General features: G+C 42.5%; 1 protein-coding gene across 2 annotated transcripts in view; it reads left to right on the top strand.

Annotated features, from left to right (window-relative positions):
* Nucleotides 1–2,977: 2,977 nt before the first annotated feature.
* The window catches only part of LOC126161356 (general transcription factor IIF subunit 2), an 82,579-nt gene continuing 68,938 nt past the window's right edge, over nt 2,978–16,618 (top strand). Inside the window, exon 1 of one of the 2 annotated variants that reach the window (XM_049917124.1) lies at nt 2,978–3,056. In XM_049917124.1, the coding sequence (XP_049773081.1) occupies nt 2,993–3,056 (64 nt within the window). In that variant the 5' untranslated portion in view covers nt 2,978–2,992. Of the gene's footprint in view, nt 3,172–16,618 lie in introns of both variants that reach the window. The other variant, XM_049917125.1, reaches the window with a different exon arrangement.

Here is a 16,618-nt window from a genome sequence, read left to right as displayed (position 1 = left end):
TACGGGAAGCAGCTGCCACAGTCGACGATAAAAAATGTAAATGTCATGTGACTAGGGCCTCCCGTTGGGGCAGACCGTTCGCCAGGTGCAAGTCTTTCGATTTGACGCCACTTCAGCGACTTGCGCGTCGATGGGGATAAAATGATGATGATTAGGACAACACAACACCCAGTCCCTGAGTGGAGAAAATCTCTGACACAGCTGGGAATCGAACGTGGGCCCTTAGGATTGACAGACTGTCGTGCTTACCACTCAGCTACTGGGGGCAGACACAGTCGACGATGCCATGCTGGGATGGGTATGGCAAGAATTCGATTACCATATTGACATCGCCAGGTCACTCATGGTTCGCATATAAAATGTTTGTATAAAAAACTTTCAGAGTTTCTCTTCACAATGCAATATGTATGACATCTGTACAATGTTTAGTTCTTGTGCAATAAATAACTGGAAGTGTTCCCAGACTTTATGTACAACCTGTGCTTAACTTTGGCTTTTTACAGTAAGGTATCGTAAGCAATTTCCGACATGCAAATAATCAATGTCCTAAGATATATAGAATTTCCATGCAAGCAATTAAAACAGATCACAAGTCACAGCTAAATCGTTTGGATGACGGCTCATCTTCTAGTGCGGCTCTTCTAGCGCGGCTGAGGCTAGCTGGAGCGGCGCTTGTATTCTCTTTGTATAGGTGCCGCTCCTGTTGTGATGTCGACCTAGTCAGCATTGTATTGGCTGACGTCGTCTCACGGCCGACGTACGGGCGCTTGATGTTATGACGGAACAGAATCTTTAACACTTTCGTATATTCGGCATTCAAGACACAAATCGCGTCACACACCGAGCGGTGATGGTCTTGTGACAACACCAGCCTACCGTCCTTATTTTAGATGCTCATTTAACCAAAGTGCTCGCTTGTGTGTAAGGGATGAAATAACTAGGTCAAATTAACTATTCCAGGAAATGAATTATACAAAGCAGTCTTTCTTTTAGAGGACTATCATTCCTTTACTCCTCGCTATTACTTCCTGTGGGAAGTTAGAATGCACACGCTTGAATCTCCCCTCTCTTAACGGTGAGTATATCCCACTTCCAGGACCTAAGTGTCCATGATTTTGAACGCCTAGTGGTGAGCTGTTGGAAGTATGTCTGATAGGAAGGTCGAAACCGCCCTATTAATTCAGTTAATTCTCTTCTGGCTCCAGTTCTGAACTGTATGATATCAGGAGACAGAAACCATTCCATTCATTTATTTAGTTCATTTAAATCTCCAGTTTCGGTACGCTCGTCCCTTGATCCCGAGTACACTCCTCGTTTTGAAAGACAACTGACGTTAGGTCTCACAGCTTTTATTGTTTCTTTACATCTTGTTCACCCTGTATCTAAGTATTTCTTTGGGTGAACTATTGTATTAAGTAAGAATGAATTTTTCCTCTATACAGACTCTATCATATAGGAGAAAGAACTAGGATGCAGAAAAATGCTGTGGGTAACAATACGAATAATTTAATCTTTAGTGGTTCCCACTACCTTGGTTAAAATTGAAAGCCCTCATCCCATCCTAATAAAACGATTAAATGTACAAGAAATAGTTAGTAGAAATAAGTACAATGAGTTTTTCTCTTAAAGTTCATTCAGTTTTTGTAATCAATAAATTATTACTTTCTGATTTTTTAGTTTAAGGGTTTTCCTATGTACTCTTGTTTACTTAAACATTAAAAAAGTTTAAACCTGAACTTTAAAAAAGAACTGTGTCGTTCATTTGAACTACTGTTGTTCATTAAGAATAACTACCTCAAAAGGAATAGTTCCAAGGTGGCCTCACACGTTCAATAATATTGTAAAGCCGTAAATATATTGACTGTGTGGAATCGTGTACTGACATATTGCCAATACTAGAAATATTAACGAGCAGTATTAATGGCTCTCAAAATATTCTCAGTATTATCAGTACATACTGAACATGTGACAGTTTGACAATATTCTCCATCAGATGCTGATAGAGCTTCATGAACCAACCACATGACATGTGTTTATATTTTCAATTCACCTTTGTGCGGATCATATGTCAGACTAATTTTTTCAAGTAATCTTTTGACACAAAATAATTTTAACAGACCTATGCAAGAGTAGTCATTGCAGCCTATATACCACTTTAGTATGGTCAGTAGATGATTCACTGACACTGATTACTTTATTAATTATAAAATATAGTATAGGATGCCGAATTACGTAGCAGTTTGGAAAAACGCTTCCACTTTGAACAATGTGACATATATCTACAATGACTAGTAACATATCTGTGAAATGCATTCAGTTTCACCAGTTTATTACAAAAAGAAAACAATGGTTTACGTTACTTGACTGAAGACATATCATTGCCCGGCAGGTATAACTGCTTCACAGGTTTCCATTGAATTTTGCTAATTTGCTTGCTGGTGTTACAGTTAACTTCGAGCATTCGAATGACTTGCCTGTCGCCAGAAATCTAAAAATTTATCTCTCGTCGAGTGCAATTGCCTCTCATTAACATCTTTTGCTTCTCTGTTTTGTCTCCTATCAGCATTAACAACTTGTCATACCGTGCAGGACACATCGGGAAATAATTTATGAAATCTTTCAGGTCTGTGATTCTACTTTGTCAGTAAATTAACATGTGTCCAGTCGCTCCTTTTTGCAACCATTCACAGACCCATATCCTCGTTTTGGCTGTTTTCTGTTCCTTGTAAGGTATAGCTAATATAACTGCAGGACACACTTTCTTATTGCTATTCCACATCTTAAATTCGTAAAACCACATTGTGAACTAACGAGTTTTGGCAGTACTATTGGTGGTGTAATGCTGGTTTGATATAGTGAAGGTTTGATAAACTGATATTGACATTAAATAACATACGTGTGCAGGCAGAACGACTTGGCCTAACTCTGTTTAGTGTGCATCATGTACATGGCAACTTCCCCGGCGCGTCGCTTACGCTGCCGTTGGATATCTATGATAGTAGCGTTCCGTATCTTTGGAATTCCCACACTACACGAGTTTGTTGTTTTAGTTGCAAGTTTGTGGATAATGATGAGGATACAGGTTGTGTATTGTGTATGTTGACATAGAGACGCGGAAAAGTAACAAAGTAAAATTATACTCAACTGGTTTCTTTCTTCCATCAGATCGAGGTAACACTTCAGTCAGTATGAAGCATTCTGTCATTAAATTAACAGCATTCATTGTGTTAATACCAGTCGTAAACAAAGTTGACATGACAGAATTGCTAGTTTAATTAATGATAAAGCAAAGCTAAAGTTTGTTGGAAATAGGACATTAAAGTTGCGTACTCCAGTTTGTAAAATGGTATTCATTAGGATGAACACAAGAGAAGACGTCAGAGATGTAGTATGATATAAAAATTAAGTTGTTGATCGTCAGACGTAATGGGGAAGAGAGTAAGCTACTTCTCTGTTACGGTTCTAGTGCTGTTTAACAATTACATATTAACATTTTCGTAAATAGTGGTCTGTGTAGTTGAATGGGGGAGACTGTTATATCTTGGATCATTAATAAATTAATCGATTGGAGGCTGATACCCTGATTCCCATTCATACAAAGTAGCAAGGGTCATGAGCCACAATTTCAGACAGAATTCAGAATTCTTAAATTATTTAGTAATACCTGTGAGTGATTTATTCTGAACTGGGCCATCAACACTTATTTGCCATCAGATTGAGCACCAAATACACAATTATCCAAATGAAACTGTTTGAAATTTTAAGAAAGTTTAGAAACAGAACAATTTTTTTATTTCAACGTCAAGGTGACACCACCACTCTGTAAAGGCTTTTATTTAGTTTGAAGACGAAATGTACATTATCACAGTCTAAACGTTCTGACAGTTTCATGATATCGTATTCTTGCAGATCCCAATTGAGAAAGGCATTTTTCACATAAAATTGCTTCATGTTTGTGTTATACACTGTGGGCAAAGCAAAAAGAATCATACAAATTGATTCATACCTAATAACAGCTGAAAGTTTCTCAGTAAGTTAGTCCCAGTTTCTGGAAATATTTTTTTTGCACATAATCTAGCTTTATACCTCTTTATGCTACCATCTGGTTTCCACTTAATTTTCGAAACTCACTCACAATCAACATCTTGTGATGTTGAGTTAGATCTACGAAATCCAAGTTATATATTTAGGGCCAAAGAGGGTATTTCATCTAATTGCTTCATACCTTTTCTCAGAGTCTGTGGATACCATCACCTTCTGTAAAGATTGTGGCACATCAATAACTGCTGCTGAAGCCACACAACTTTGTAAGTGAACTGGAGGGCAAATTTCATATCAATTTCTAAGATTCATTAGTAGTTGAGTAGGCCTAAGCTACTCAAAAGCACAGGGATCTTGATTTTGCGCTAGTTAACCTCTGTAACAGGTTGTTGGATTTCACCTCCTTTTTACTTTTTGAGAAGTTGTGTTCACACACAGGCCTCATGTTATTGTTCCAGTATTCTGTAGGATATCATGTGGCATTTTCATTGAAGTTCCTGCCTCATAAAATACCAATTTTCTTTCTTGTAGTATCATAAAACCTGTATTTATTACTTTAAGCAACCATTACCAGCTTCTTTGCTTTACTTTGATATTTGGATTCAAACTGTTTTGGCATATGCATGAAGCATTTGGCTCAAAACCACCACATATGATTGAATGATGTTTCGTTCCCGAGCTATTTCTCCTAAGGTGTCTTTTACAATTAGGCTTACAAGGACAGTGATTTAATGTATAGTCTGCTATGTTGACACGACTGCCAAAGTGTTTCTGGATGGCCAGAGCCAAGAAACATTGTGGGGGCATTTACCACTATAGACTTAATTTCACTTTCAAATTTACCACTCTACGGTTGTTTGTGGTGAACTGGTCTCATGGATAATAGTGGTCTGCTTGAAATAATCATTAAGTTGATTGTTAAGAATGTCTACCCTATTCTCGATTCTAATAACTTAAGACCTATTCCCCATCTGCCTCACCACAAACTGTTGAAATTCTAACAAGGACAGGTCCCCAGCAGTGTGTTCGACTTCTTGAAACCGTGTATATGTGTATCACATACTACAGCTATTCAACGTGGTGGGCCCTCGTTTGCGAGTAATTGATGAGAAAGAATTCAGAATTTCTGTGTGTCACTCTGTAGCATTAAAAAAGTTGCACCAAATAGTTGGGGTGCATGGTGTAAAGGATAGGATAATAGCTTTACATGCATGAGTTGTGGATTCGAATTTAGTCAGGTGCAGTAATTTTTTACTTTTAAGTCTTCATTGAAGTGATTTGGATCATTATTTTTGTTCAGTTACCGTAACTGATTTAAATGTAATTTTTTATTTCCATTCCTTTGTCATTTTGTTCATAATATCAGCTTTTCCAGTTGCCCTAAAGCAGACGGGTGGAATCGGACGTTTCCGTTAACCCCATTTTTCACACCATTGCACTGTCAATATAAGTAGATTTGGTATTTTGTTTCTTAACTGATGGATGGAAATTTTAAAATAAAAGTTGTAATAGGTAAGTATAATTAAATTCATATTCACAAAAATTCTGACCGAAAAAGGAATGTTATAAACAAATAATGAAACAAATGAAAAAAGTTTATGTGATAATTAGAATAATGTGACAAAAGAACAGAAATAAAAAATAACATTTAAGCCACTTAACTGAATAAAAATTATGAGCAAAGTCATTTTGATAAAGATTTAAAAATATAAAGTTTACTGCACCTAACCCACAACCTCTTGCATGTGAAGCTATTATCACACAACCAGACTATGCAATTCGACTATTGTAACATTATTGAGCATCACACAAAATTATGAAATTTTTTCATCAATTACGCGCAAACAAGGGCCCACCAGTGTGAATGGCTGCTGGGTGTGATACTGAGATCTTAACCTACATCACCATGTATTTGGTTTCTAAAACACAATCCCACCACTGAGGACCTCTCCTTATAAGAACACAGAAGCAACATCACTTTTGTTCCATACAGAGTGTACAGATATGTATGAAGAAGAAGCATGCTTAGAAACTACAAAATAGCTGGCTTCATGTAATGATGAGAGTGTCATCTTCCCACATACATCAGTATGAACAAATTCTCCAGAGGTTCAGCGGCAGTCTTGTCTGTAACTCCCACTGGTTCACAAACATCACGAAGAGTCTGTGCTAATGTTTCAGTTGTACTAATATGTTGTGCACTAGTATCACAGCAACATTTTATCACTAAAGAACTTGTTTCAATGTAATGTTTTTGTCACAGCAGTATGTTGAAAAAGTAAGTCTCATAAAATTCAGTCATATGAATGTATCACCAACTTCTCCTACCGAAATTAAGGAAATTATACATTTTCTCAAAAGTAAAAGCTGGTTTTGATTGTGTCTGCAGCAGAGTACTAAAGATTTGGTCCCATATAATAAGCTTGATCTTATCTGAAATATGTATGCCTTTTTCAAGAGAGACTGAAACATGTTATTGTTAAACCCTTCTTTAAGATAAGAGAAATGTCAGCAACTACTGACATGTTTCACTAACAAAATTTTGCAAAATTTTTGAGATGATGTTTTCTAGAGTAGTGTCATACCTTAACAACAACAACAACAACAACAATAACATCATCAGCAAATCACAGTCTGGGTTTCAGAAGAGTTAATCTACTGAGAATGCCATTGGTATGCCCACTCGCCAGTTTTACGAGCATTAGATAGTAAAATAGTGCTTGGTGATATTTTCTGTGACCTACCTAAGGTGTTTGACTATGTGAGTCACACTATTCTCCTAGATAAATTGAAGTTTATGGGACTGATAATATAGCCGACCAATGGATAATGTCATGTCTAACAAAAGACTGCAGAAAGTTGTATGTACTAATTCAACCAATATACTCCAGGGACATAATTCTCTCTGAGGACAAATCATGTATTGGGTTCTCCAAGGCTCAATCTTAGGTGCACAATTGTTCCTCATACAAATAAATTTGTCTAGTGTCAAACAAGCAGAAATTACTTTTTGCACATGACACTAGTATTGTAACCAATCCAAGCATACATACACAAAAAGAAGAAATGGCAAACAAAGTTTTTAAAAGTATCATTGATTGATTTTCTGCAAATGGTCTGACCCTCAATTTTAAAAAGACATAATATATTCATTTCTGTACATCTAGGGGTACTACACCTGTGATGATTGGGGAAATAATAAATAGGGTGGAAACTTCAAAATTCGTAGCTGTCCATATTGGTGAGAGTTTAAACTGGAAAAAACACCGTTTGGAACACCTAAAACAAGTTAGTTAAGACACATTTGCAGTTACAAGGGAAACTCCCCATCATACCCCCCCTCATATTTATTCGTAACAAGCAAAATAGAAACAGTGAATGGTCCAAGAACAAGAAGTGCAATAAAGAGGAGCCAGAAGCTGCAACAGTGTCGTGGGTAAGTGGTCATGGTGTTGGAGTGCTAAGTGGACGAGCCGTGTTCACAACTCACTCGTTCCATATACATATATGCATTTTTCACAACATTATGAACTGTCTGTCCAGTCACTGAAATGTTTGTTCCCTTTCTGTAGTCTCGGCAGTTGTTATACTATATATTGGTTACAGAATATGAGTCATGGGGTAAGAATGTGTTACTGTCACAAGTAAATGTGATGAACAGTGAGAACAGGCAAGATACCAGGTAGACATCTCACAGAAATGAAAACACAAATAAATGAGTGTGAACTATGTTACAACAAAGGAATTCAGGAATCAAGACATCCAAAATATATTTTGACGTAGCACAGAGAAACTGTGTGATTGTGAAACTGTTGTGTTCATTTGTTGCAGGGTATGTGACAGACTAATATTTTTTCATCATTTCCTTGGGAGTGATCATGTTGAAATACATACAAACACCTGCATCAGGCAAGGAGGCATATCTCCCTCACTCATCAGTTGTACAAATTAGATGGCTTGATACTAGATTCCAATTGTATGATACATGTACTGTCACTAATGCCGTGTATGACGCATCAGATTTTTTTCCGGTGGACGATTCGGTTGACTTGTCGCCTTGTCATGAAATGTTTGCAGTTCCCATTCGAAAGCCACTTCTTTTCGGCTGCTGATAGAGTTGTTGTGCAGAATTAACTGTCATTATAGGTCCCAACCTTACACCTCGCTGTTGCAAACGGACTTTACACCACGACGCAGGCACAAATTTGAATAAAGCGAACAGCGAACAAAGAAAAAAATAATTGGTACAAGGAGGTTCGAACACGGCTTGCACGCATGGCAGTCCAATACCGTAACCACTGAACCACAATGCCATCTCTCTTCGCAGCTGCTCTAATGCTTGATATATGATCAGCTTTTGGTGGTCTGTCAACTGGGCTTTCTTAACACTAAATATGGGGGGGTGGGTGTGAGGGGAAGGGGTGCGTTAGAATCATTGCAAATCTTGGGAAAAGACAAATCATTAAGTTAACGTATTTCACAAATTTTCATTCAATAATGTCATACGAAACAATATTCTGGGGTAACTCATCTTTACCCCTCAGGGGGCTCAGCATTTAGTTGCAGGATACGGGCTTGGTGACCCCGGGGTCCCTGAGCTGGGGACTGGGAAGCGCCACCAGTCCTCAATACCGTAAGCTCTGAGCGTGCTTCAACGACCACTGTAAGGTGCAACAGTGGAACGTTGTACGGTACAGAGCCCGGGGATCTTAGCTTAACTGCCTGGGTCATGAGGATGGCATAAACCTCTATGAAAAACCCCTCAATCTCAAGGTGTGCTGCGCACCGAGGAGACGCATGGCTGTTGAAGTGGAACAGTTGCTAGCGGGCGACCTCTGGGGAACCTGCTGTGCGCAAGCAAGAGTCTCTAAGAAAGGAAAGTTCAATGCTTCACAGTATGACCTGCCCAATCGTTCCCTTCCCTGTCCACACCAGGGGAGGAACGGCGGTCTAAATTACCTGGTGCAACATATTCTCCTCGATTTCTGGTTTACAGTCGAACAGATGGAGACTCATTTCTGACCACAAAGCCTCAGTTTTTTGTGGAAAATTTAGAGGACAAGTTTGGAGAAGTTGAGGGCATGTCTACAATGAGGTCTGGAACAGTCCTCATACAGACAGCATCCCCAGCACAGTCACGGGCATTGCTAGCTTGTGACTAGCTCGGTGATGTTGCAGTCTCCATTACGCCTCATAAGAGCCTCAATATGGTTCAGGGACTTCTTTTTCATTGTGACCTGTTGTTGCAGTCTGATGACGAGCTCTATGCAAATCTGGAATGCCGCAGTGTCCACTTTGTACGACGTGTCTTCAGGGGACCTAAAGATAGTATGGTCGCCACCGGCGCCTTCATCTTGGCTTTGGAGGGAGACACCCTGCCCGAGAAGGTCAAGGTGATGATATATCAATGTGATGTTAAGCCTTACGTCCCTCCTCCCATGCGCTGCTTTAAGTGCTGGAGGTTTGGGCATATGTCATCGTGATTTGATGCCAACCCTACCTGTCGGGATTGTGGACGTGCCTCCCACCCCAACGTCCCGTGTTCGCTGCCCCCTGTTTGTGTCAACTGCGGACAGAAACATTCAGCTTGCTCGTCTGACTGCGCAGTTTATCAAAAAGAACGGAAGATTATGGAGTATAAGACCTTGGACAGGCTCACTTACACAGAGGCTAAATGCAAGTACGGCCGACTTTACCCTGTGCGCATTTCATCAACGTTTGCTGCTGCTGCCTCGATGTCGCCATCCCTGGCGATGAGCCCCCAAGCTCAGCCGCTTTTTGTGGGCCCTCCATCCCGGCCGTCTATTCCTGCCCCTCAAGTAGTTGGGGGAACATCATCTTCCATTGCTCCCCTGTTATCAACATCGGGAGTAACAACCCCTCCTTCTTTGGGGACTTCAGCCACCACCGCTGAGCCGGAGAAGTGCCCGCCTCCTCCAGCTCCCCTTGTGTGGAAGGGGTCACTTGGTGCCCTCTCTTCCACTGTTACTCACCCTCCAGATGTCAGCCAGTGGTTGAAAAAGCCACTACCTGAAGGCCGTAGGGCTTCCAGGTCTTCCTCTGCCCATGAGACCAGGTCGGAAAAGCCCACCCAGCCTGATAAACCAAAGGACAAATGGGACCCTACCAAAAAGAAGAAAAAGCTAAAGGAGAAGGACATAGAGACAGAAAAGGAGTTCACCACTGCACCTGAAGATGATGTGGAACATCTAGCATCCCCTAAGGAGCTAGATGTTGCTCGACCTGCAGCTCCTATGGAAGTTGATCAGGCTACTTCGCAATCGGTGGCGGCGAACGCTTCTACGGCGTAACCTATCCCCCCCCCCCCCTGCCCCCCAAGGTTCTTTCATGTCTTCACAGTCGGATACCATTATCCTTCAATGGAATTGCCATGGTTTTTTCCACCACCTTGCTGAGTTGAAACAGCTTTTGTGCCACTTCCCTGCCACTTGTCTGGCCCTACAGGAAACCTGGTTTCCTGTTCGGCTGACCCCCTCCCTCTGTGGCTGCCGGGGTTACTGTAAGAACCGTGTAGAATATGACAGGGTGTCTGGCGGTGTCTGTGTTTATGTTCTTGCCACTGTTCCTAGTGCCCCAGTGCCACTTCACACGGCTCTTGAGGCTGTGGCTGTTAGAGTCCAGGCAGGAATGGAGCTTACCATCTGTTCCCTCTACCTTCCCCCATATGAGGTTGTCCCTCTTGCTGACCTAGCTGCCTTTTGGGAGATTTTAATGCCCACCACCCTTTATGGGGTGGGGCCCAGATCTCGGGCCAAGGTAGGAATGTTGAGGCTCTCGTGGCACAGCAGGACATTTGCCTTCTAAACACTGGTGCTCCCACATATTTTAGCTTAACTCATGGCACATACTCGGCCATTGACCTTTCTCTTAGTAGCCCAGGTCTTCTTCCATACCTCAGTTGGAGGGTCCATGACGACCTCTGTGGTAGCAACCACTTTCCTATCCTGGTTTATCTTCTTCAATCCCAACCACCTGACCAGCTGCCATGATGGTCTCTTCGTGGAGCTGATTGGGCAGCCTACACCTCAGCTACTATGGCCATTGCTCCGCTTCCTGGTGATATTGATTTGTCAGTGGACGAGGTCACTATGGCCATTGTTTCTGCTGCCGAGGCAACTGTCCCCTGTTCTTCAAGTACCCTAAGGCGTAAGTCAGTCCCTTGGTGGACACCAGAGATTGCAGAAGCTGTCCAGGACTGCCGGTGAGCCCTGCAACGACACCGGTGTCATCCTTCCCTAGAGAATCTGGTTGCCTTTAAACGGCTGCGAGCCCAGGCTCGGCGGTTAATTCGGCGGAGCAAACAGGACTGCTGGGAACGATATGTTGCCACCATAGGTTCTCGCACCTCCCCATCTCAGGTGTGATCACGGGTTCGGCGCATTTTTGGCTTTCGCCCTCATGCGTCTGTCCCTTGCTTTTCTCTTTGGGGTACACTTTGTACTGACCCAATCGCCATCGCCGAACATCTGGCACAGTACTTCGCTCGTATTTCTGCGACAGCAGGCTACAGCGCAGAATTCCGCGCCATTAAAGAGCAGGCTGAGCGTACACAGTTGTCGTTTCACACGCACTGTTGGGAATGATAAAACGCCCCGTTTAGTGAATGGGAGTTCCAAACTGCCCTTACAGCTTGCCCCAATACCTCTCCAGGTCCAGACCGAATACACACCCAGTTTCTTCACCATCTCTCGGCGCACTGTCAGGGTGAATTACTCGCCCTGTTTAACCGCATCTGGACAGAGGGCGTTTTCCTAACTCGTTGGCAGGATAGCATTACCATCCCGGTGCTGAAACCTGGTGCAGATTCGCTGGTGGTTGATAGCTGTCACCCTATCAGCCTTACTAACATTATGCAAACTCCTGGAACGGATGGTGAGTCAGTGGCTCATGTGGATCCTCGAAGCTGGGGGCTTCCGTCAGGGCTACTCAGCAATCGACAATTTAGTCTTGCTAGAGTCGGCTATTCGTACAGCTTTTACTCAGCGAGAACATCTAGTTGCTGTTTTCTTTGATCTCCGGAAGACGTACGATACCACCTGGCGCCATCATATCCTTCCTGCGCTGCACGAATGGGGCTTACGGGGTCCACTTCTGATTTTTCTACGGAATTTTCTCTCCAATCGCTCCTTTTGGGTTAGAGTTGGCACATATTGTGGCTCTGCTCATATTCAAGAGAATGGTGTGCCGCAGGGCTCGGTTCTCAGTGCTCCCCTCTGGTCTTGCGGCTGCGGTGGGCTCATCGGTCTGTTCCTCTCTATATGCCGATGACTTTTGTGTTTATTACAGTTCCCCAAGCATCAGTGTCACTGAACGGCGGCTGCAGGGAGCTATCCGTAAGGCACATTTTTGGGCATCCAACCATGGTTTTCAGTTCTCAGCCTCTAAGACCCGAGTGATGCATTTCTGTCGTCGTTGAACGGTCCACCTCCATCCAGAGCTCACCTTGCCAATGAACTCCTTCGTATTGAGGAGACGCATTGCTTCCTTGGCATGCTGTTTGATGCTCAGCTCACTTGGACACCTCATCTTCGTGAGCTTAAACAATGGTGCTGGTGGCATCTCAACATCCTTCGCTGCCTCAGCCAGGCCGTTTCGCGGGCTGCACATACAACCCTCCTACAGCTCTATAAGGCCTTAGTCCAGTCCCTTCTCGACTACGGGAGTGTGGTGTACAACTCAGCAGCACCTTCAGCATTGCAGATCCTCGACCCAATTCTCCATTGTGGTGTCAGACTGGCGACAGGTGCCTTCCGCACTAGTCTGTTGACTAGCCTTCTTGTAGAAGCTGGAATCCCTCCTCTACGATTCCGCCGACAACAGTTGCTTGCATCATACATCGCCCGCGTCCATGCCTCGCCCGACCACCCAAACCGCAGACTCCTTTTTCCATCTTCTGCACTCCCCTCCCCACAACGGCGACCTAGTTTGGGTCTCCCGATCGCGGTCAGCATTGGTTCCCTTCTCTTGTCACTAGCGTCCTTTCCCCTTCCTCCATCCTTGCGGCCCTCTTCTTCTACCACTCCTTGGTCCCTCCCTCGCTTGCGGCTTTCCTTGGGTTTGTCCTGCGACTCCAAGTCCTCCGTTCTACCTGCCAGTCTTTGTCAACAATTCCTGGCTCCTCTTGCCTCGTTTTGTGATGCAGATGTAGTCTACACCGATGGTTGTGTGGTCGGTGGACGCACTGGGTTTGCTTTTATCCACGGCGACTACGTTGTGCTGCATTCCCTGCCTTGAGGGAGCAATGTTTTCACTGCGGAGCTGGTTGCTCTTTATCGTGCAATCGCTCACCTTTCCTCCTGCCCTGGGGAGTCATTTGTCATATGCAGTGACTCCCTGAGTGGATTGCAAGCACTCAACCAGTGTTTTTCTCAGGACCCTTTGGTGCGCGGTATTCATGATGCTGTTTTTGCTCTCGCCGAGTGTGGTTGTTCAGCGACATTTGCGTGGACCCCGGGCCACATCGGCATTCCAGGAAACGAACATGTCGATCGGTTGGCCAAGCAGGCCACCTCTTCGCCACCCCTGGAGCTTGGTCTCGTGGAAAGAGACCCCCGGTCAGCCCTATATCGCAAGGTCCACGATGTCTGGAGCTCTGAATGGTCTGTCTTGAACACGCCAAATAAGCTCTGCATGGTCAAGTCGTCCATGGCCGTATGGATCTCATCCTTGAAGGGCACGCATTGGGACTCGGTTGTTCTCTGCCGTCTCTGAATTGGACATACGCGGTTGACCCACAGCTATCTTCTTCATTGTGTTGCTGTGATGCAGGGCTGACAGTGGTCCATCTTCTGATGGACTGCCCCCTTTTAGCCCCCTTGCGGCAGTCCTTTAATTTACCAGCTGCACTTCCTTTAATTCTCGGTGACAATGCCTCTATAGCTGACTCAGTTTAAGTTTTATCCGTGCAGCTGGGTTTTATCACTCGCTCTAGTGTGGGCACTCTCACATGATTTCTCAGGCTACACCCACTCCAGCGACTTTTAATTGTGACGTGGATACCAAAATAGTGTCTTTTATGGTAACAAGTTGTGTTGGTACCTCTATCAACGCTTTCCTGCTGGAGGTTCTTCGTTTGTCGTTGAGTGGTTGATCTTTTACCTGATCCATCAACCGCTGTAGTCTGTTTTACTCTAGTCAACTATTTGCTCTGCTCCTTTTAAGTGTCCTTTATTTTGTGTTACTGTGATGTTCATGTTAGCTCTGTTCCCCTTGGTGTTCCCTCCCTCTGGGTGCAGAGGTTACCCTTTTACTGTATAGGCCTTTTACACATATGTCTGTTTGGAACTGGGGACTGATGACCTCGATGTTTAGCCCCCATCAAACCCCAAAACCAACCAACCAACTCATCTTTAAGAAAGAAAGTCTTCATTGCTCAAAAACGTGCTGTAAGAATAATATGTGGTGCTCGGCCATGATCATCTTGTACACATCTGTTTAAGGAGTTGGGCATTCTGACTACTGCTTCGCAGTACATTTATTCTCTCATGACGTGTATGGTAAATAAACAACTACAGTTGCAAACGAACAGTGATATACATAATTACAATACCAAAAGGAAAAATGACAATCATCTGCTCTTAGAGACACATTAAGGTTGTATTTAGCACATAAAGGAGTGAACAATATTGCAACAAAAACTTTTGGTCACATGCCCAGGATATAAAGTGTCTGACAGCCACCAAAGGAAAATTTGAAACAAACTGATAAAGTTTCTCTTTGTCAACTCCTTCTGTTCCACAGAAGAATTTCCGTTATTGTAATGTGCAAAAGGTGGTGGGTAAGAACTACTAATTCAGATCAGTATATCCTTTTTTTTTTAAAAAAAAACACAACACCATAGCAGTTTCAGCATGTAACCATATGCAGAAATTAATTGATAGTGTGATTGTAAACTGACTCGTTCCACATCATTAAGATTTATTGAGCAAAATTATATGTGGAATGTGAAACTAACCATTGTAGATGGCTGTTCATGAATTATCGTAAGCTGATTCCAGATACCATTTGCTGAAGCACTCAGCACGACATTGTTGCGGCTGGCCAAATTTCGTATCGAACAAAATAAAAAAACATTAGTTTCGCAAGAAATCCTACTACAAGTTCTATGCATGTTTTTGTTTTACTGGCCTCACTTACTTCTGTTAAAAATATAATTTATTTTTATTTATGTAACAATTCCTCAGTATTCTAGATAATTTCCACTTGATATTTCCATAACTAAAATTTCCCTCCATCAAATTACTGGACACTGAAAAACTGTCTGATCCATCTTTTCCCTTTTCACTGTGCAAGTGAAAACTCTCAGTTTAATTGAACTCCACTCAGAGACTGGCTTGACGTGAGGTAAATGAAATGTTAGTCCCAGTAACATAACAGGCTTTTCTGGGCCCATAACATGTTGGACAGAGTGTAATCAAGGTACATAGGCTTCTGATGAACAAGTTTTTTGCCTTGAACAATAGGGCAGTTACGCACACTGAGCAAACATTTGCAATTAGCATCGTTGATACAGAAGTAGTGTGTCAGCCAGTAGTGCCAGAGGCATAATCCATATAAATTCAGGTAGACTAAGAAAAAAATCTTACCTTCATAGTCTCAAATGTTATTGAATTTAACATTGTGTTAAGATTCAGGACAAAGTAAGAAACTTGTAGATTTTGTTTTGTCCAAAATAATTCTGTGCCTGAGATACATGCAGCCATTAAAATATTGTGTCTCTGGAGCAGTTCCAGGTTTTTTTTTTTTTTTTTTTTTTTTTTTTTTTAAATAACAACTTTACTATTACGATGATATCCTCAGTTTAAGAAAAAAACAGACTTTCTTCAGGTTGGGAGTAAGTGATGTGTGCTCATTTCAGGAATCTGTTTCAATGTCAGGATGTTACCAGTGATGACTTTCTGTGTTCTAAATGCTTTGACAGAATATCAACAATGACAGGAAATGAACAAGGTGAATTCTTTCATGGTGCATCAAGAATTACATTCTCTCAATTAGTCAGCTATAGAAGTAGGTGTAAGTCCTGTTAAGAAACTGTGGTCAGAGAAGTCAAGAAAGCACAGAAAGAGCTTCAGCCCACTTCTGAAAATACAAAACCCCTTTCTTCAATAGGTAAGGGTAGTTCTCCTCATCCTTGTTGATCTTGTCCATCACCAGCTTTAACTCTGAATCCTCATTCTGATAATTCTCAGTTCCGTGAAATTAAATCAGGATACTCAGCCAGTATCACATTGACCTCCTAAACCAACTGACCATCTCCCTCCAGATCCTGAACTGAAAAGCTGATACTCATGTTTCCCTTCAAGGAATCCATCCAGTTCTTTTAGGGCGCCCCAGCACCCAACTAAGGGCCTGATTGTCAGTCACAAGTTCAAACGTCTGGTGCGCCAAATACAACTTAAATTTTTCCAGAGCAAATAAGACTGCTAATGCTTCAAGCTCGTAAACAGAATACTGCTGCTCAAAGTGATTAAGTGAATTTGAAACAAAGGCAACTGGACAATGCCCTTCACCATCTTCTTGTAGGACGGTGGCCCCTATACCTGTCTGTGGTGCATCA

The sequence above is a fragment of the Schistocerca cancellata genome, chromosome 2 (genome assembly GCF_023864275.1).
Source record: "Schistocerca cancellata isolate TAMUIC-IGC-003103 chromosome 2, iqSchCanc2.1, whole genome shotgun sequence".
Taxonomy (NCBI): domain Eukaryota; kingdom Metazoa; phylum Arthropoda; class Insecta; order Orthoptera; family Acrididae; genus Schistocerca; species Schistocerca cancellata.
The sequence above is the reverse complement of the archived record's forward strand: the minus strand, read 5'-3'. Positions and strand labels throughout refer to the sequence as shown.